Source organism: Eubalaena glacialis, chromosome 19 (genome assembly GCF_028564815.1).
Source record: "Eubalaena glacialis isolate mEubGla1 chromosome 19, mEubGla1.1.hap2.+ XY, whole genome shotgun sequence".
In the NCBI taxonomy this organism is placed as follows: Eukaryota; Metazoa; Chordata; class Mammalia; order Artiodactyla; family Balaenidae; genus Eubalaena; species Eubalaena glacialis.
The window spans coordinates 3,498,556-3,518,801 of record NC_083734.1 but is presented as its reverse complement, the minus strand read 5'-3'; the positions used below and the strand labels follow the sequence as shown (position 1 = coordinate 3,518,801).

Sequence of the window (20,246 nt, the reverse complement as noted above, 5' to 3'; positions counted from 1 at the left end):
AAGCTTTATTGAGATATAATTTATGTACCTTAAAATTCATCCATTTAAATTGTACAGTTCAGTGGTTTTTAATATATTAGAGATATGTACAGATACCACTACAGTTAATTTTAGAACATTTTCATCACCTCAAAAAGAAACCCCAATACAATGGAATATTATTCAGCCTTAAAAAGGAAGGGAATTTTGATACATGCTAACACATGGATAAACCTTGAAGACTTCTGCTAAGTGAAATGAACCAGTCACAAAAGGACTGGTGACTCATGATTCCACCTATATGAGGTCCTTAGAGCAGTCAAGTCCATAGAGACAGAAAGTAGAATGGTGGTTCCAGAGGCTGGGGGAGGGGATGGAGAGTTAGTGTTTACTGGGTGTAGAGTTTCTTTTGGGGAAGATGAAAATGCTCTGAAGATGGATGGCGTGATAGTTGCACAACAATGTAAATGTATGTAATGCTACAGAAATGTACACTTAAAAATGGCTAAAATGGTGAATTTTATGTTATGTATATTTTACGACAGTGAACAACAAAAGAAACCCCATACACTTTAGCCATCACCTACTATTCCTCTACCCTACCCCACCATCCCTAAGGACCCACTAATCTACTTTCTGTCGCTATAGATTTGGCTGTTCTGGACTTTCATATGAAAGGAATCATCAGTCACTATGATTGGCTTCTTTTACTTAGCATATGTTTCAGAGTTTGTCTAAGCTGTAGCGTATATCAGTGCTTTGTTCTTTTTGTGGCAGAATAATATTCCCTTGTATGAATATACCTGATTTTATCTATCTATTCCTCCATTGATGGACGTGACATTTGGATTGTTCAAGGTTTGTATAGTTATTTTGGGACTTAACTTGAGATCTAATGATTCTAAGATGTAAAAACCTACTCCACCTGTATTAAGCAAAGAGGACTTACTGTGAGACTATGTAGGCAGTTTAACAGGTATCCAAGGAGAAAGAAAGAAATACAGCGCCTTCTCGTGGGGGCTGATTCAAGGAGTGTGAGCCTAGGCAGTTCCCAGTGTGTCTTGGGGGGCCTTCGAGGTCTCTGGGCTCCACTTCTCTCTGCATCCTGTTCTGGTCTGTGTCTGGACTGGCGTCCTCTGCTCCCCTGTAACTTCTGGGGCACATGCTCTGGCTCACCTTGACTCCTACTCTGGCCACTTCGCAATAGGTGACGTTCTCAATTCAGATTCCTGGAGGGGGATCTGATTGGTACAACCCGGGTCCAGTAGAGTAGTTCACTTGACATAAACATCATGTCAAAGCCACACCTTAACAGGGCCAGAGTTTCTAGAAGGAGTGCAGGGACCTGGTGTGACCTGCCTCTGTAGGGCACTAATGCTAGTCAATCTAAAGATGACCTGATTCTCTAGGCCAGTGGTCATCAAACTTTTTGGACTCAAGACTCCTTTTATACTCTTAAAAATAATTTGGGACTCCAAAGAGCTTTTGCTTATGTGGGTTATATATGTTGATATTTACCATATTAGATATTAAAATGGGGAAATTTAAAAGATATTTATTTAAAAATAATATAAACCCAAATCTTAACGTAAATAACATTTTAATAAGTATTTTCCAAAATATAACAAAAAATTTGACGAGAATAGTGGCATTGTTTTACATTTTTTCAGACCTCTTCCGTATTTGAAAAGAAGGTAGCTTGTTTCTCATTTCTGCTTCTGCATTCAATCTTGCAATATGTGTTTTTTTTTATATATATAAATTTGTTTTATTTATTTATTTTTGGCTGCTTTGGTTCTTCGTTGCTGTGCGCGGCTTTCTCTAGTTGCAGCGAGCGGGGGCCACTCTTCGGTGTGGTGTGCGGGCTTCTCATTGCGGTGGCTTCTATTGTTGAGGAGCATGGGCTTTAGGTGCGTGGGCTCAGTAGTTGTGGCTCGCGGCTTAGTAGTTGTGGCTCGCGGGCTCTAGAGCGCAGGCTAGTAGTTGTGGCTCATGGGCTTAGTTGCTCTGCGGCATGTGGGATCTTCCCGGGCCGGGGTTTGAACTTGTGTCCCCTGCATTGGCAGGCGGGTTCTTAACCACTGTGCCACCAGGGGAAGCCCCAGTATGTTGTTTTGATAAAAGTTTATGAAGAAAAGCTAACCTCATGTAGCCATGTATTTAGAAAAGGGAGGGGGTATTTTAATAGCCTTTTAACATAATTGTGGATATTCTTTGATATCACACCCAAACCAGACAAAATGGTAAATTTTTAAAGGTTAGTTACTGTGTAGAATCTGAAACCATATTAGTAAACCTTTCATGTTCTGTCACATTAAACATTTATTGGTTTGTCTTGCGCCTATTTATTGAACTGTGGTAAAATGTTTTGTACTTTAAATAAATATTTCATTCACGCCTTATTTTGTAATTCTGTATTGGTCATTTGGAAAATATTGATTCATTGAGTTACGCAGATCTTCAAATTTCATTATGTAATATCAAAAACTCACCCTTGTTAATACCACCACCAGTCTTGCCAGAAGAGTCTTTAAATGTGGGGAAGCCGTCAGGCTCATGGTGGCAGATGGAAGTTTGCCAAAATCCTCATTTTCAAAAAAAATTTGGCAGTTTTTCTTGAAATGATAGGCTCACTTTGTTCTTCCTTGAAAGCTTTTCTATCCCTAATGCCTTCTTAGGCTGTCATTTTGGGGCAGAATTATTTAATAAAGACAGTATTTCCTCTGCACAAATGCTTACCTTATAAATACTCTTGAATCCTTTTAACAATTGACTTTTTCACAACCCCCAAATTTACAGCCATAGATTTTTGTTTTTGTAATATGTAATATTTGTGTTTCAGATATTTACTGAAAGAAGGATGTTTACTGAGCAGTTGCTATGTGCTGGCTCCTGAGCTAAGAGTTTATGTGTGTTCACTTTATGTAGCTACTGGTATTATTTGTGATATCTTAAAGAAACTTTTTTAAGTATAGAGGAAAAGACCCATTGATGTTTTTAAAGCCCCAGTAACTTCTATTATATTAAGTAAGTAACATGAGAGAAAGGTTTTACTGATAATAGTGGTTTTGTTTAGGTAGCTATAGTTGTGTTATTAGAAGCACACCTGGTGCTTTAGTACTTATCAATTCTTTTCTTTCCCCATCCTGTTTAGGTGATTTCCTAGAAGCATGATTGTTTGTTGCACTTGATCTCACAACCTGGTGAGGACTTCTTTACTGATAATGTCAAGTTCAGGTTATCCTCCCAACCAAGGAGCGTTCAGCACAGAGCAAAGTCGTTATCCTCCCCACTCTGTTCAGTACACCTTTCCCAGCACCCGTCACCAGCAGGTAAGGAACAGCTATTACGCAAGTTGCGTATGTATTTTGTGTTTTTCTTTACTTTTCCCATTTAATACATTTGTTGGTCAGAAACCAAATACAATTATATGTATATAATTGTTATATATATTTTTTAATGGCAAGAACCATTCTCGAAGGTGGGAGACCAAAGGTTAGGGATTAATTATCTTCTTATTGTGGCTTTATGCCAGATTTCAGGAGGTGAACATGTCTCTGCTTCTGATTGTAGGAGTTGTTGATGGATAGAGAAGAATCAATTGCCTAGTTTCTAAGTTAAGACATCTGTTTATGTGCCAAGTTCTGGTTGAGTATTAAGCTGGCCGGATGACTTGGTCCCTCTTGAGTGAGAGCCAGGTCCTGTGCTAAGGTTTTCTATATGTGTGTTTACTCTATGTAGCTACTGGTATTATTTGTGATATATTAAAGAACCTCTGCCTTCTTGAGAGATTTGATGGTAGGAAGATGAGTTTGCCTGATTGTTTTACCTTGTGAAAAATAAAATAGGTGAAATAATCAGCTTAGAGTGCGCCAGGGATGGAGGCGTAAGAGGTTTGAAGAAAAGAGAAGGGAAGGGATGAAATGGTCATTTCAGAGAACAAGAAAGCACACTTACCAGCAAATATAGTTGGGTACTACTGGGTACTACCGAGGACTCCTTTAAAGCATGGTCATGATTACAAAGTGAGAAGGGACATCCTTACCTTGTTTCTGTTTAGGGAAACATTCAGTCTTTCACTATTAAGTATAATATTAGTCACAGGTTTTTTGTAGATGTCCTTTTTTGGTTGAAGAAGTCACTTTCTACTGCTAGATTGAGGATTCTTACATGGTTAGGTGTTGAGTTGTGGTTGTGTGTCCTTCCTGCCCCAGTGCTATTCATCTGACTACTAATTTCCTAGATTATTGTTGCTGCTGCTTTTTTTTTTTTTTAATCGACTTTGGGATTTAGTTTATATATAATAAAATTTTATTTTATGTGTACATTTTGACAAGATTCATACAGTCATAAAACCACCACCAAAATGAAGAAAGAAAAAATTTCTATCACCCCGGAAAGTTCCCTTGTGCCCCGTCCAGGTCAGGCCTCCTCCCCCACTTCCCACAAACCTCAACTCCCAGGAAACTGTGGTCTGCTTTCTGTCATAACAGATTACCTTTGTCTTGAGTTTCACATGAACTCTCTTGTCAGTGGCTTCTTTTCTGTCCCATAATACTTTTGAGGTTTATCCATGTTCTGGTGCATCTTGGTAATTAATGTTTTTTTATTGCTGGGTATGGATATACCATAATTTGTTTATCCAGTCACTTATTCCAGTTTTTGGTTATTACAAATAAAACTGTTTAGGAAATCTGTATCTATGTTTTAGCTGTATCTACTAGATTACATAAAGAAGCTTTGCCTTCTTTTCTTACGGTATCCTTGGGAGATATGTTTTTAATCTTATCAAGTGCATTTTATTAATTTTTGTCTTTAATATTTCTTGCATTTTGTGTCATATTTGAGAAGTTTTTTGCCAAACTCAAGGTCACTAAGATTTTCTTCTATGTTTTCTTCTTAGAGGCTTTAAAACTTTAGGTTGTTACATTTAAGTCTGTGATCTATTTTGAATTACATTTTGTTTATGGTGTGAAGTAAGGGTTGAAGCCATTGTTTTGCATGTGGGTATTCAGTTGTTCTAGAATTCATTTGTTGAAAAGATTATCCTTTCCTCACTGAATTGCTTTGGCGCTTTCATTGAAAATCAGTTGATCATATATATGTGAGTATATTTCTGTTCTCTCTACACTGATATGTTTTGTTTTTCTTTATCTTGCATCTATGATTTTTCTGTGTAAAGAAACATTTAATCGTTTAATAAAGCACTGCACACTGTCTTGATTATTACAGCTTTATAATACCCTGAAATTAAGTAGTGTGATTCTTTCCTGAATTGTTGTTTTGGATATTCTAGAGCCTTCGCATTTTAGAATCAACTTGTCAATGTCTACAAAAAAGCTTGCTGGGATTTTGACTGAGACTGTATTGAATCTAGGGAGATTCAATTAGGGAGAGAATTGACAACTTTGAATGTTCTGGTCCATGAACATGGTATATCTCTCCATTTATGCAGGTCTGCATTAATTTTTCTTAGTAATGTTTGGTAGTTTTCAGTGTACAGGTCATGTACATCTTTTGTCACATTTATTCTTAAATATGTAATATTTTTAATGTGATTGTTACTGGTACTTATTTTTGAATTTCAGTTTTCAGTTGTTCATTGCTGCTATGTATATTTATCTTCTATCCTGCAAACTTACTTGCTACTTCTACTTGCTTTTTTATGGATTTCGTAGGATTTTCTATGTAGATGATCCTGTAACCTGAGAATAAAGACAGCTTTGCTTCTCCCTTTCCAAACTAGATGTCTGTTTTCTTTCTTGCTTATTGCACTGGCTAGAATACCTAGTACAGTGTTGAATAGAAGGGGTGAGAGTGAAATCCTTGCCTGGTTTCTGATCTTAAGAGGAAAGCATTCAGCCTTTCACCATTAGGAAGGTTATTAGCTTGGGAAGTGTTTCCTCCCCCTGTATTTTCTTGAAGAGTCATTGTAGGATTGGTATTGTTTTCTTCCTTAGATACTTGATAGAATCTAAGCCATTTGGGCCTAGAATTTTCTTTGTGGGAAGAATTTAACTGATAAATTATTAACTCAATTTCTTTAACAGTTGTAATTCAGATTCTTTACTTTTTCTTGAGTCAGTTTGGGTATTTTGTTGTTCAAGATACTAAATTTATTGCCATGATTTGTCATACTATTCCCTTATTGTTTCAGTGTCTTTTAGATCTGTTGTGATGTCATTCCTTGTGTTAATAATAAGTGTTTTTTTTTCCTTTTTTTTCTTTATTAGTCTAGTTAGAGGTTTATCAGTTTAGTAGATTCTTTTCCTTGAAGAACTAGCTTTAGTTTCATCCATTTTTTACTTTTTTTTGTATTTTACTAATTTCTGTCCATATTATTTTCTCCCTTCTATTATGTAAGTGCCCACATATATGTGATTTCTGACTCCTTTCACTTCTTTGTATATATTCAGGTTTCCTTTTGCTACATTTTCTTCCTGCCTGAAGAGCATCATTTCTCTTAGTGCAGGTCTTTTGGCAGTGAACTTGCTCAGCTTTTATTTACCTGAAAAAGTTTACTTCAACTTGAGTTTTGAAGAATGCTTTCACTGGATATAGAATTCTAGGTTGACAGTTATTTTCTTTCAGCATTTTAAGAGATGTAATTCGTTGTACTCTGACCTGTTTGGTTTCTGACCAGAAGTCTTTGCTCATTCTTATCTTTGTTTATTTAAATATATCTTTTTCCCCCTCTGGTTACTTTTAAGATTTCTCTCTTTATCACTGGTTTTCAGCAATTTGATTATGATGTGCCTTTGTTGTGCTTTTTGAATGTATACGTTACTGTCTTTAGCATTCACTGAGCTTCCTGCCTCTGTGTATTTGTCATTTTCATAAAATTTGGGCAGTATTCAGCCATTATTTCTTCAGGTATATTTTCTGTCCCTTCTACTCCTAGTTTCCTTCTGAGACACCAGTTACTCCTATATTATTTTATCCTACAGGTTACTGGACCTCTGGTCTTTTTTTTTTTCCCCCCCTGTTTTTTTATCCATTTGCTTCATTTTGCTATGGTTTCATGTTCAGTGATCTTTTCTTCTGCAGTTTCCAATCTACTGTTAATTTCATCCTGTGAAATTATCATTGCAGGCATTGGATATTTAATTTTTGATTAGAATATGAACATTGCTGGATTTTGTTGTATTCCTTTAAAGAAGGTTGGATTCCTTTTGGTAGGCAGTGAAGTTACTTTTGAGTTTTATTTTTAAACACTCTTAAGGCAAGTTTAGAATAGTCTTTATTCTAGGTCTAATTTATCCTCCAATTCTGAACTTGCCTCTTCTGGGCTATCTACTGAATATCTCGTGTATCCAGTGAGATTTCTTATCTCTGGCTGGAGGAAATTTGAATGAGGTCTGGCCCTTTGTGAGCTCTGGGAATTGTTTGTTTTATCATTCCTTCTAACTGTTCTTTCTTCAGAAGTTGTTCTTAGTTCAGCCTTTAAAGACTGGGCTATGCTCTCCCTATGCATTACAGATTGGAATTCAGCCAAACACTTAAGGGAACACAAATTCATATTTCAGGAAATATTTCTCTGTGTAACTCCCTCCTCTCTGGAAGTCTCCAGAAATTCTCTCTGGCTTTCCCAAACTAGTATGGTTGCTTCTTCAATGAATAAGATTCTGGGGCACTGTTTGGATGCAGTTTGGAAATCACCTCCAGGCAGAAAGCCTGGATTATGCTAGGACTCCCCCATTTGTGTCACTTTTCTCAGAGGTCAAGTCCTGTGCAGCCTGTTGTCCAATGTCTGAAAGGAATTCCTACACTTTGTCCAGTTTTTTTTGCTGTTTACTATGGGAATGTAGTTTGGACAGCGTTACTTGCTCATAGCTGGAAGCAGAAGTGCACTATCGTTTCTTCTATTTCGCTCCTTACTCTTCATTGTGTACTCTTCACTGCATCCTTTACGAATTCTTTGAGAGACGCTGTTACTGGTGAATTTTCTGAGTTCCTGAATTCTGAAAAGTTTGTAGTCCTAAAACTTGAACGATGATTTGGTTACTGAATTTGTAGGTTCAAATTTGTTTTCCTCTGAACTTGGAATATGTATTTGTGTTTTGTTCTGTTCAGTGTTGCTGATGAGAAGTCTGCTTTTATTATGATCCTTCTTACTTTGTAGGAAACCAATTTTTATTTCTTATGACTAGTAGTAGAGTTTTCTCTTCATCTTTTGTTTTCTCAGATTTTGATATGTCCAGTGTGGATTAATTTTTTAAATCTGCTCAGCTTTTCTCTTAGGCCCTTTTATATCTGAGGACTATGTCTTTTTTAACTTCTGAGAAATTCTATTCTATTATTCTTAGAATATTGCCTCTCACCTGTGGATATTGAATGTTGGAACCTTTTATTGTAGCTGCCATTTCTAACGTCTGTAATTTCTGTATCTTTGTGCTCTACTGTGTTATGAGAGAATTCCTCAGTTCTGTCTTTGCTTGCATTTGCCCTTCACCTCTGTCTGTTCTACTGTTGTTTAATTTCAGTGATCAACCTTTTAATTTCTTTAATTGCTATTTGGTTCTTTTTGAGGATATTTTTAATACTTTTGTGTCCTTTTTCACTTTCACTTAATCTTGTCTATTTCTTTGGATGTAAATTCTTTATTTTTTGAGTTTTGATGTACTTTTTTAAAAAAATGATTTTGTCTTTTTTCAGTGTTTTTTCTTGTTTATGTTTTCAACTTTGTACCTGATATATTTTCGTAGACTGTGTATGAGATAAGCTTTTTACTGTTATTGCTTCTAATGAAAGGTTCTGGACCTCCTGTCCTACTCCATGTTTCAGTCTGGCCAGCTGTACTTTATCTGTTTATGATTTTCTAAACTTTTGTTGATATATAATTCATATAACATAAAATTCACCATTTTTAAGTGTATAATATAGTGGTTTTTCATATATTCACTATGCTGGGCTACCATTACCATTATTTAGTTCTAGAACTTTTCCATCACCCAAAATGGAACCCCATACATAATAGTAGTCAGCCGCAATTCCTGTCTTCCCTCCATCCCCGACAACCACTAGTCTACCTTCCGTCTCTTGATTTGCATCTTGTAGACATTTCATGTAAATGGAATCATATGTGGCTTTTGAATCTTTTTTTTTTTTAACCTAGCATTATGTTTTCTAGGTTCAACTATTTTGTAGCATGTATTAGTACTTCATTTTTTTAAATGGCCGAATACTATTCCATTGTACAGATATATCATGTTGTTTATCTATGTATGAGTCGGTGGACATTTGGATTCTGTCTTCTTTTTGGCTATTGTGAATAATGCTGCTTTGACAATTTGTGTTCAAATTCTTGTGTGTGGACATATGCTTTTAGTTAGTTTGTCTATATACCTAGGAGTGGAATTCCAGGGTTATTTGGTAATTCTGTGTTTATCTGTTTGTGATTGTTAGTATCTTTTCAAAAGAAGCTTTGACCTTTTCAACAAAAAGTCAACAAAAGAAAAGTAGAAAAACAAACATAAAACACCCACCTAGAATGATGGAAAAACTATTACTCTTAACTAGCAGGTTGATTCTCTGGACTTCTGTTTCTTCATTTGTAAATATATGTGGATTTAACTAGATGGCTTCTGTGTCCCTTCCAGCTTACCCATTTTAAATTTAAGATAGGAATGCTTTTTAGGATTTCATATTGAACACAAGGGTTTGAGACCTTATTACGTGAATAATACAGATTAGGAGTTATTGTGATATGTTATTAGAAGAATAAATCAAATATAGGTTGAGACTTCCCTGATAGCACAGTGGTTAAGAATGTGCCTGTCGGGCTTCCCTGGTGGCGCAGTGGTTAAAAATCCGCCTGCCAATGCAGGGGACACGGGTTCGAGCCCTGGCCCGGGACGATCCCACATGCTGCGTAGTAACTAAGCCCATGTGCCACGACTACTGAGCCTGCGCTCTAGAGCCTGCGTGCCACAACTACTGAAGCCCGCGAGGCTAGAGCCCGTGCTCTGCAACAAGAGAAGCCACCGCAATGAGAAGCCCGCGCTCCACAATGAAGAGTAGCCCCCACTTGCCGCAACTAGAGAAAGCCTGCACGCAGCAACAAAGACCCAATGCAGCCAAAAATAAATAAATAAAATAAATAAATTTATTTAAAAAAAAAAGAATCCACCTGCCACTGCAGGGGACATGAGTTCGAGCCCTGGTCTGGGAAGATCCTACATGCTGCAGAGCAGCTAAGCTTGCACTCCACAACTACTGAGCCTGCGCTCTAGAGCCCATGAGCCACAACTACTGAGCCTGCGTGCTGCAACTAATGAAGCCCGCATGAGCCTAGAGCCCATGCTTTGCAACAAGAGAAGCCACTGCAATGAGAAGCCCCTGCACCACAACCAAGAGTAGCCCCCGCTCGCCGGAACTAGAGAAAGCCCGCGTGCAGCAATGAAGACCCAATGCCCCCATAAATAAATAAGTCACGTTTTAAAAATTAAAAAGAATATATAGGTTGAACAGGAAATCTCATTTTGAATTCTTTTGAATGATATATAGTTAATGTTGATTGTTTTAGGTTATGTGAAAGAGTTAAATCAGTGAAGGATTGAAATCATTGCTGCTTCTTTTCATACTTAGTGGACCATAACTGCCTTTGTTCATTTGTCCTTGGTTTGGTTTCATGATGCTTTTCACTTCTTGGTTAATAATTAATTTATGATTATTTTACCACTAGGAGTTTGCAGTCCCTGATTATCGTTCTTCTCATCTCGAAGTCAGTCAGGCCTCCCAGCTCTTGCAGCAACAGCAGCAGCAGCAGCTTCGCAGACGACCTTCCCTGCTTTCAGAGTTTCACCCAGGTTCTGACAGGTAACAGGCTTTCTTTTACGTTTCCATCCAGGACTGAACTTGTGCCATTTATTTTATTACTTTAATTTTGTTATATTTATCTTGTAATCTTATTAACCAAGCTGTGACTGGTCATTTACAGTTTATATTTTGAGCTCTTTTATATTTGTTTACCATTTGGAGTAGTTGTCATAATAGTTAACAAACTCTTAAAAACTTGTTTCCAGAGTTCAGAGTTAATGCTGTGTAGTGGGCAGTCAGGTAGACCTAGGTTTGAATCCTGGTCAGCTGTTGTGGACTTTGTAGCATTGTGTAAACAGGTGTTCTCAATTCAGGCTGCATATTAGGACCACCTGGGGAGATTTAAAAGCTTGATTCCCAAGTCCCACCCCAGAATAATTAAATGAGTCTCTGGGATTGGGCCCAGGTCATTCTCATTTGCAGACAGGGTTGCCAGTCAGTGATTTAGACTTCTCAGACCTTAGTTTTCTACCTGTAAAAATGAGGATAATAATGGCATTGTCTGCAAAGGATAAGTATTTGGTCAGGTAATGTTGGCCCCGTCCATGGCAGGTACTCATTTTCTCCAGGGTCCTTACCATTTCTGCGGTCTTTTACTCCATTCTCACTCTTAATCTAAAGGATTTTGAAGTATAATAACTACCTTTATTAAATCACCTTTCTTGAGTCCTTGTTTTAGCAGTTTTGTAAAGAACCTGATTTCCTATTTTAAAAATATGATTACTGTTTAGGTTTTAAGATGATAAAAGGTTTAAAATTATTCTGCCATGTTTAAAGTCATTGTAAAATGCATTTCTTGGTGAAGGTTGTGGAGAGAATTCAGATCACTCTCCTCTACTATCTAGCAAATATACGAAGATGGTTTTTTTAAAAAGGGCTAAAAATGCACCCTGCATAAAAAAGGAAAGGATACAGCCACTGCCATAAACTTGGAAAAGTGGCATTCAAGGAAGGAATGAGAAGAATATTGCACAACTTGGCCTCCTGGTTCCTACTTTTACTCTCAAAGAAGCAGTGTTGAAGAAAGAAAGAAGGTTAGTGTAGTCGTAGGATTTCTCATGATTGCTCCCTAATTTGGGAAGACATGAGTGAGGGTGATGATGTGGTGAACGGTTGGCTTAGGAATCCCCATTATGCCGTCCTGCAGGAAGGATAGTTACAGTGTGCCACTTTCCAAAGTGCTGAGCCAAAGCCCTCAGGACTGGTTTACCTGTGTGGCTGGTGGAGCAGGCCAGGATCCTTAGCAAAGGCTGTCACAGCCCCATCCGAGTTTTCCCCTGATTTGCCCCACTTTTCTGTTTCCTCAGGCTATATACTTCCAGAAAAGTATTTAGAAAGCCATATCCAGTCCTCCATCTGTAGACAAACACATTCCAGGCAAAGTGGGGATGAGCAAGGAAAACGCCCACACACCATTCCACACCAAAGAGGGAGTCTGGGTAGGGTTGCTCATAGTATGCCTGAGCAGGAGGGTAAGGGATGCCATGAACAGGGAAAACATATTCCTGGAAAGGAAGATTAAAGCAATACAGTGTTTCAAAAACAAAGACCCGTGTGTGTAAAGAAGATGAAAAACAAAGAACATGCCCCGTGAGTGCTGTGCACTGTAGAACTTAAAATTAATAATGAAATATTCAAAAGCAAAATAAGGCAAACATATCAGATAAAATGAAAGATTGGACATTCCTGTGCCCCCAAGACCACCATTTTAAATTCAATATATAAAGTGAGAAGGAACAAGGAATAAAATAGATGTGGCTGAAAGTCAGACCTTTGTCTTGGAAGAAAGGTCTAGAAATGATCAGAGTGGATACAGAAGAAAAGGACAGAGATTAAAGCAATTAGAAAGAAGTGGATAAATATGGAGGGCAAATTAAAATCATCCAACATGTCATAAGAACCTGTGTTTCTGAGGTGGAGAACCTGGTAAAGGAAAGGAAATAATATTCATAACTTAAAAAAAAACCCACTTTTTTTCCCTTTAAAGTGAAGGAAGAACTCAATAGGTTGATAGGACATACCTTGCTCCAAGAAAAATTTGCACAGAATGATCAATACCGAGACAGATGCTGGTTATTATTAAAGTTTAAGGCTAAGTAAAAGAATCAGGAATCCAGGAAGCAAAACACAAGTCCTTGATAGGGGGAAAAGAATCTGACAGAAGATATTAATAGTAGAGCAATAGCTACAAAGTTCTGAGAAAAAGAAATTGAGATCCAAGAATATTATATCAGACACGTTTAAAAGTAACAAGCAGACGTTTTCAGACATGAAAGCACTGAGCATCTAAAGCTTCTTGAAGAATTTCTACGTGATGGAATCCAGTCAAACAAAGAATGGAAGCCGTGGTAAAAGGACTACAGTAGCCATAAACCCATTCAAGTGGAAAGTCCATATGAGACATCTCGATGAATTATGGTTCTTTAACGGAATGTCAGTACCAAATCTTGACAAAGTAAAAATAAGTACCCCAAATCAGAGGTACGATAAGTATTGGGAGAATATTTAAAGTTATGCATTTGAAAAGTGTGTGTGGAGACTTCCCTGGTGGTGCAGTGGTTAAGAATCTGCCTGCCAATGCAGGGGACACGGGTTCAAGCCCTGGTCTGGGAAGATCCCACATGCTGAGGAGCAGCTAAGCCCGTGCGCCACAACTGCTGAGCCTGTGCTCTAGAGCCCATGAGCCACAACTGCTGAGCCCACATGCCACAACTGCTGAAGCCTGCGCGCCTAGAGCCCGCGGTCTGCAACAAGAGAAGCCACCGCAACAAAGAGTAGCCCGTGCTCGTCGCAACTAGAGAAAGCCTGCGCGCGGCAACTAAGACTCAACGCAGCCGTAAATAAATAATTTATCTTTAAAAAAAGAAAACTGCCTGGAGTGATTTGATAACTTCTAAAATGGAAATATATTAGGTTAAAAAAATTAAAATCATAATTTTAATTAATGCTCTTCATAATTATTTTCCTAACCCTTTAGCAAGAATTTTTTAGGAACTGATTTCTTGTGCTAAAGGAGTGTTGACCTGGAATATAGCAGTTCCTTCATTTCATTTCATTTTTTTCTCATATACATATCTGTATAAAAATAAACCAAATATTCTGTATTTAAAAAATATGGTGATTCTTCTGTTTTATTTTTGCCTGTATATCCATACATCCATATATAAAAATGATGTCTGGGAATGATATTCACCCCTAATTAGAGTTGTTTCTATGTGGTGGGATTTGGGGTGATTTGCTGTTTAGTTCTGTTATATATTCCAGGAATTTTTTTGTTAGCAAATGTTTATCATTTTATAAACACAGCACTCATAAAATGTAAGAGTCATTTCTGTGTGAATGTTATTCATCATGTTTTATAGATTTCATTGGAAAAATTAGTCCAAATAGCATTTTAGAGTATTTGGATATTTAGATAAGCAGGTACAGAACAACTGGGGTAGTTTCAGATACTATAAAAGATTCACTGAGGGCTTCCCTGGTGGCGCAGTGGTTGAGAATCTGCCTGCCAGTGCAGGGGACACGGGTTCGAGCCCTGGTCTGGGAAGATCCCACGTGCTGTGGAGCACCTGGGCCCGTGAGCCACAATTACTGAGCCTGCGCGTCTGGAGCCTGTGCTCCACAACAATGGAGGCCGCGATAGTGAGAGGCCCGCGCACCGCGATGAAGAGTGGCCCCCGCTTGCCACAACTAGAGGAAGCCCTCGCACAGAAACGAAGACCCAACACAGCCATAAATAAATAAATAAATATTAAAAAAAAAAAAAAAAAAGATTCACTGAAACTCAGATAATTGGTTTTCCCTTGAGCAACAAGAAGCCAAATCATATTTATACATTTTTAAATTTAAGTGAAATTAATTTTGTTTCAGACAACAGCCTTCCTTAGGTGGGAATAAATAAAATAAATTGATGTAATTCTAGATGGTCTTTGTGGGCCACTATTTTGAATAGCTATGAAGTTTATGACATATTTCCCCTAAATGAGGGTTATCTTTCTTTTTTTAAGAAGTTGAATATTTTATTATTAAACTGTTTCTTATTTTCCTGCAAGGCTGTTGCTTCACTGTATAAAAATAGCACCAGCAAACACAGTGTACTGCAAAATTAAGATAGTAATGTTCTTCATTGGACACTATACAACTAACAAACTTTTCTCCACTGCCATTTATTTCCAGTGGCAAGTTCATTGAGTATTTTGACCCAAATCCAGGGATGGCTGTAAGCAAGTTACAATATTATATAAGGTTAAGATAACAATGTTATCCTTGAATTAGATAATTTTTTTTTTTTAAAGGAACATAGTTTATTTATTTTTTATTTTTATTTTTGGCTGTGTTGGGTCCTCATTTCTGTGCAAGGGCTCTCTCCAGTTGCGGCAAGCGGGGGCCACCCTTCATCGCGGTGCGCGGGCCTCCCACCATCACGGCCTCTCTTGTTGCGGAGCACAGGCTCCAGACGCGCAGGCTCAGTAATTGTGGCTCACGGGCCTAGTTGCTCCGCGGCACGTGGGATCTTCCCAGACCAGGGCTCGAACCCGTGTCCCCTGCACTGGCAGGCGGATTCTCAACCACTGCGCCACCAGGGAAGCCCCAGATAATTTTTATAACTAGTTTTACCACAGATAATTTAAGGAATTCTGAATATTATAACTGAATATTACATATTCTATTCATTATAACTAAAAATCACAGCGTGTTGTGAAAAAGATGCATAGTGTTTATCTGAAATCATTAGGAAGTTAAGGGGTATTTTCTTCAGGCAACACTGTTGTGAGTAGTTTCTTTTGCTAAAAGTTGCTTTTTAAAAATCTATCCACCACTAATTTAAGACAACTATGCTAGATTAAGTTGTTTCAAACTACTTTATTTAGGGGTTCCATTTTCACTCCTCAGTAGATTTTGTGTATTTCTCATATGCTTCTTCACTCATTAGTTCATCTAGTTCTGAAGGGTTACAAAGGGTCATCTTGATCAACTAACCATCTTCATAACAAGATTTGTTGAGAAGTCCTGGATTTTCTGCTAGAGCTTCATTAATTTCAGCTACTTCTGATAGAGGAGAATAGAGTTCACTAGCAGCGTTCACACTTTCCAGAGCACCGAATTCCTCTTGTTTGTTCAATTTTCTCCCAGCTTCAGGCAGACTACAGTAAACAACATCTCCCAAAGCTTCCTGTGCAAAATTGCTGATTCCCACTGTTCCAACACCGTTTTCTGTTGTTACCCATTCATGTTTGAATTTACGACCCGACAGCAGAACGGGTCCGGTGCGCGGCGCCCGCCCGCAGTCCCCAGGGCCCCGGCGGGCAGGGCGCGTTGGGATTAGAGATGGCGCGCAGGCTGCAGACCGTGGCCCGCACGCTCCGCACCACTCGCAGCGCCATGTTCGCAGGGGTGCAGAGGGTCTCCGTGCAGCATCTAGAGCGCCCCCGGCCGGCGGGGAGAGGGGTTATCTTTTTTAAAAAATTAAAATGATCAGGTACATTTCAATAAAAAATTCATTTGATAAACTTGTTTTAAAGCTATTTAAAGATGATACTAAGAGCTGATGAAAGTCAGTAAAATGTAGGGAATTTTAAGTCTAAAAGGCTACAGAGATATTTTAGTATGAAAATCTGTTTTTTTGTTTTTTTTGTTTGTTTGTTTTGGAAATACCACATTTTATTTTTCTATTCATCAGTTGATAGTTGTTTTCAAGCACAAATTTTTCTGTGGCTATCTATATATTCCTTTTTCTTGGTCATATACCTAGGAGTAGGATTGCTGATTACATGGTAGTTTTTTTGTTTGCCATTTGGGAAACTACCAGACTGTTTACACAGTGGCCACACCATCATACGGTATTAGTTTTTTTTTTTTTAATTATTATTATTTTTAAAAAATAAATTTATTTATTTTTGGCTGCGTTGGGTCTTCGTTGCTGCGTACAGGCTTTCTCTAGTTGCGGTGCACGGGCTTCTCATTGTGGTGCCTTCTCTTGTTGCGGAGCATGGGCTCTAGGCACTTGGGCTTCAGTACTTGTAGCATGCAGGCTCAGTAGTTGTGGCTCGCGGGCTCTAGAGCGCAGGCTCAGTAGTTGTGGCGCACGGGCTTAGTTGCTCTGCGGCATGTGGGATCTTCCCGGACCAGGGCTTGAACCCTTGTCCCCTGCATTGGCAGGCGGGTTCTTAACCACTGCGCCACCACGGAAGTCCTGGAATTGTTTTTTTAATTTCATGTCCAGATTGTTCATTGCCAGTGTATAGAAATAAAACTGATTTTTGCGTGTTGATTTTTTTTTTTTACCCTGTAACTTTGCTCTATTCATTTATTAGCTCTAGCATTTTTTTTGTGGATTCTTTTGAGTTTTCTACATATGAGATCGTGTCATCTGCAAATAGAAATACTTCTTCTTTTTCAATTTGGATGCCTTTTCTCTCTTTTCTTGCCTAATATTCTGATAAGAACTCCCAATACTATATTGAAAAGAAGTGGCAAAAACAAGCATCCTTGTCTTACTCTTGAAGCTTCCTACTCCAGTATTTTTTGTGACATCATTGTGAATTTTAAGGAGACAGTGGGATCTTATGTCTTGAATGAGATTTCAAATTTTTGAAGTATAATAAAATTGTAGACCTCAGGGTTTATTTTATCATCTATCCTAAAAACGAAACCCCATGATTAACTTTTCAATTAAAAGTTGAGACATTCGTTTAAAGCTTGGCCGTGGGTAAGATGTCGCTTCTGTAAATACTTTGGTAGAAAATGAAAAGTCAAATTAACAAACACCCATACATAGTACTCTATACAGTATATCATGTAGAGAAATTAAAAACAGATTCCTGACCTTCAGGATACTTAGGTACTTGGGGAAACTAGACAGAATACATGTTTTAGGGGTCAAAATTATGTATTCAAAGTACTGTTGCATTCCCACTCAAGAGACTTGTTTTTGAGTCTTAATCTTTCCATGTGGCAGTTGCTGGGAAATTTGTTATTTTTTTTTTTTTCTGCTTGCTTTTATTATTAGTTGAAAACGGTGGCTCTTCTAGTCTAGATTATATTCAGTTATTATGGCATAGGTTTAAAAATACTTTATGGATATTTTTCAGCAACTTCAGATTTTCTGCAAGTTGAAATCTTCTGTTACATCTTTCACTACTTTATCACCTCTACTCCCACCTCCCCTGAAGAAACTTTTCCTATCAGAATTTAAGTTTAATAGTACTTTATAGTGAGATATATATTCTCCTGGGGTGAGGGAATTCACTTGAAAGTGAGCATAACTTTTCTTTTATTTCAAAGTTCATCCAGGGATGTTAGCAGGAAGTTGTACATCACTTAAACATTTTCAAGTGATTATTTTCTTTGTATGTATTAGGCCTCAAGAAAGGAGAACTGGATATGAGCAGTTTCACCCAGGCCCTTCCCCGGTGGATCATGATTCACTGGAATCCAAGCGACCACGTCTGGAGCAGGTTTCTGATTCCCATTTCCAGCGGGTCAGCGCTGCGGTCTTACCTTTAGTGCACACGCTGCCAGAAGGGTTGAGGTCTTCTGCAGATGCTAAGAAGGTAAATATTTGTTCTCTTACCCTGTGGAGTTGTCGGTCTGAAATGTTTGTTTAGCCATATTCAGGCACAGCGCCTAAAAGAAAGTCCAGTAATGCCAGTCTCTAAAGGTTAGTGCTATGGGAAAGTAAAAATTTTGTTAAACAAAACTAAAAACCACAGACTTAATACTCCAGACTTTTAAAGTCAGTACTTTTAACTTTTTGGTAAATGAAAACAGTCCGAGGACTGCTGTAAAGAAAAATTGCTGTTGAATGACGTTCAATTGCTGTTAAATCTCAAGCATTTTATATCGGCTTGTTGGGCTGTAAAATGTGGTCAGACTCAAGACTACCACAGTTCTGTTAAATTTAAATTAAATTTTAAATAATACCCTTAAATTCAGTTGCAGTTTATTAACTTACTGCATAGGAGAAGACACGTTTTAGGTAAGGTTTAATTGTGCTTATAATTTTTGTAAAGAAAGTTTCTTTTTCTAATTTATGTAAAAAATATGTTCTTGCAAATACAGAGGAAAAAAGTTATCTATAATTCTCTGTTTTAGAGGTAACTGTTAACTTTTAATATGTAGCTATATCTCGTGACATTTCAAACAATGTGTATTGTGGATTTATGAGAAGGTTCTATTAAGATCAAACGTCTTTTTCTCTTATGTTTATTGTTATTTGCCTTTCTTTTGTGAAATGCATCTTCCTGTATTATGCCCTTATTTTGTTGCTGAGTTTATCATATTTAACTGTCTATTTTGCTTGTCATTAAATCTTCAGATTAGGAAGTACCTGGCACTTAGTAGGTACTGAATAAATATTTGTTTTAGAAAGAATAAACTAATTCTTTAAAACACTTTTAACAATAAAGTGTTAACCCCTTTACTATCATATGTTCATATCTCTTACCCCTGCCTTTTTGTTATCAGATATCTTTCCCATAAAGTTTATTTGCCTTTATGGCTAATGGCCCTGTCCACCCTGATATCAGATAAATAAATACACATTTTCTCTGAGTTTTTATGCAGTGAGAAATGATTTAAAAGATAGTGAATATGTTTGCAATTTATTTTCAAATAGATCAACTGGAAAAAAAAAAAGGTAGGTGTGTGCATGTGTATAGAGACAAAGCAAATACAACAAAATGTTACAGCTAGTGAATCTAGATGAAGATATTGAGTGTCCATTATACTAGTCTTTCAACTCTTATGTAAATTTGAAAATTTTCAAAATAATAAGTTGGGTGGGGAAAGCTCTTCGTGATAAGCTAGAAATGAACTAAGCTTCTAGGAATATTGAGACCTGCTTCACTATGTGAAGTATCTGTATTATAGTCTATGGGTTTATAAGAAATGTTTGAAACATTTAAAAAAGAAGGAAAGAAAGAAAGAAATACAGTGAATAAAGGTCTTCTTCCAAGGCTGAATAAATGACCACAAAGGTAATTTATAGCTATAGATTTTTTTGGCAGAAAGAGATCTTAAAACTTCATCCATTTAAATAATGTGTTGTGTTGGATCAGAGTACAGCTGATTTCCATTTTATAGTAGAGAAGACAGATGTTAAGAAAAATTAAGTGACCTAGGTCGAGCCTCCTGAGTTGGAATGAGAACCCATGACCTCTGACCCCTAGTCCTGCTCTTTTCCCCCCCCCAAGTTGTAAATCGTGACTTTCCTTTTTTTAGAAGTAGGGATTTTGAAAGAATTAGCATCTGTTAGTTTTTTCTTTTTTTTAATGTTGTTAAGCCCAGGTATATCATTTATAGAAAGATTAAATTAGATAAGTTTGAAGGAAAAAGTTACAGTCTCACCAGTTAGAAATTGTTGTTAATTGTGCATATTTTAATGTGCTCGCTTTGTATATTGTATATAACTTCATTTTTGCTTAAATACATACTTTTTGTGTCGTTAA

The 20,246-nt window shown here is 37.4% G+C and overlaps 1 protein-coding gene and 1 pseudogene across 15 annotated transcripts in view; one reads left to right on the top strand and one right to left on the bottom strand.

Moving 5' to 3' along the window:
* Positions 1-20,246, top strand: part of NCOR1 (nuclear receptor corepressor 1) — a 144,697-nt gene that overhangs the window by 18,347 nt on the left and 106,104 nt on the right. For all 15 annotated transcript variants that reach the window (XM_061176720.1, XM_061176730.1, XM_061176726.1 and 12 more), the window contains exons 2-4: positions 3,134-3,311; positions 10,664-10,797; positions 18,158-18,350. In XM_061176720.1, the coding sequence (XP_061032703.1) occupies positions 3,204-3,311; positions 10,664-10,797; positions 18,158-18,350 (435 nt within the window). In that variant the 5' untranslated portion in view covers positions 3,134-3,203. The remainder of the gene's footprint in view (positions 1-3,133; positions 3,312-10,663; positions 10,798-18,157; positions 18,351-20,246) is intronic.
* On the bottom strand, positions 15,680-16,181 carry LOC133080456 (glycine cleavage system H protein, mitochondrial-like; annotated as a pseudogene).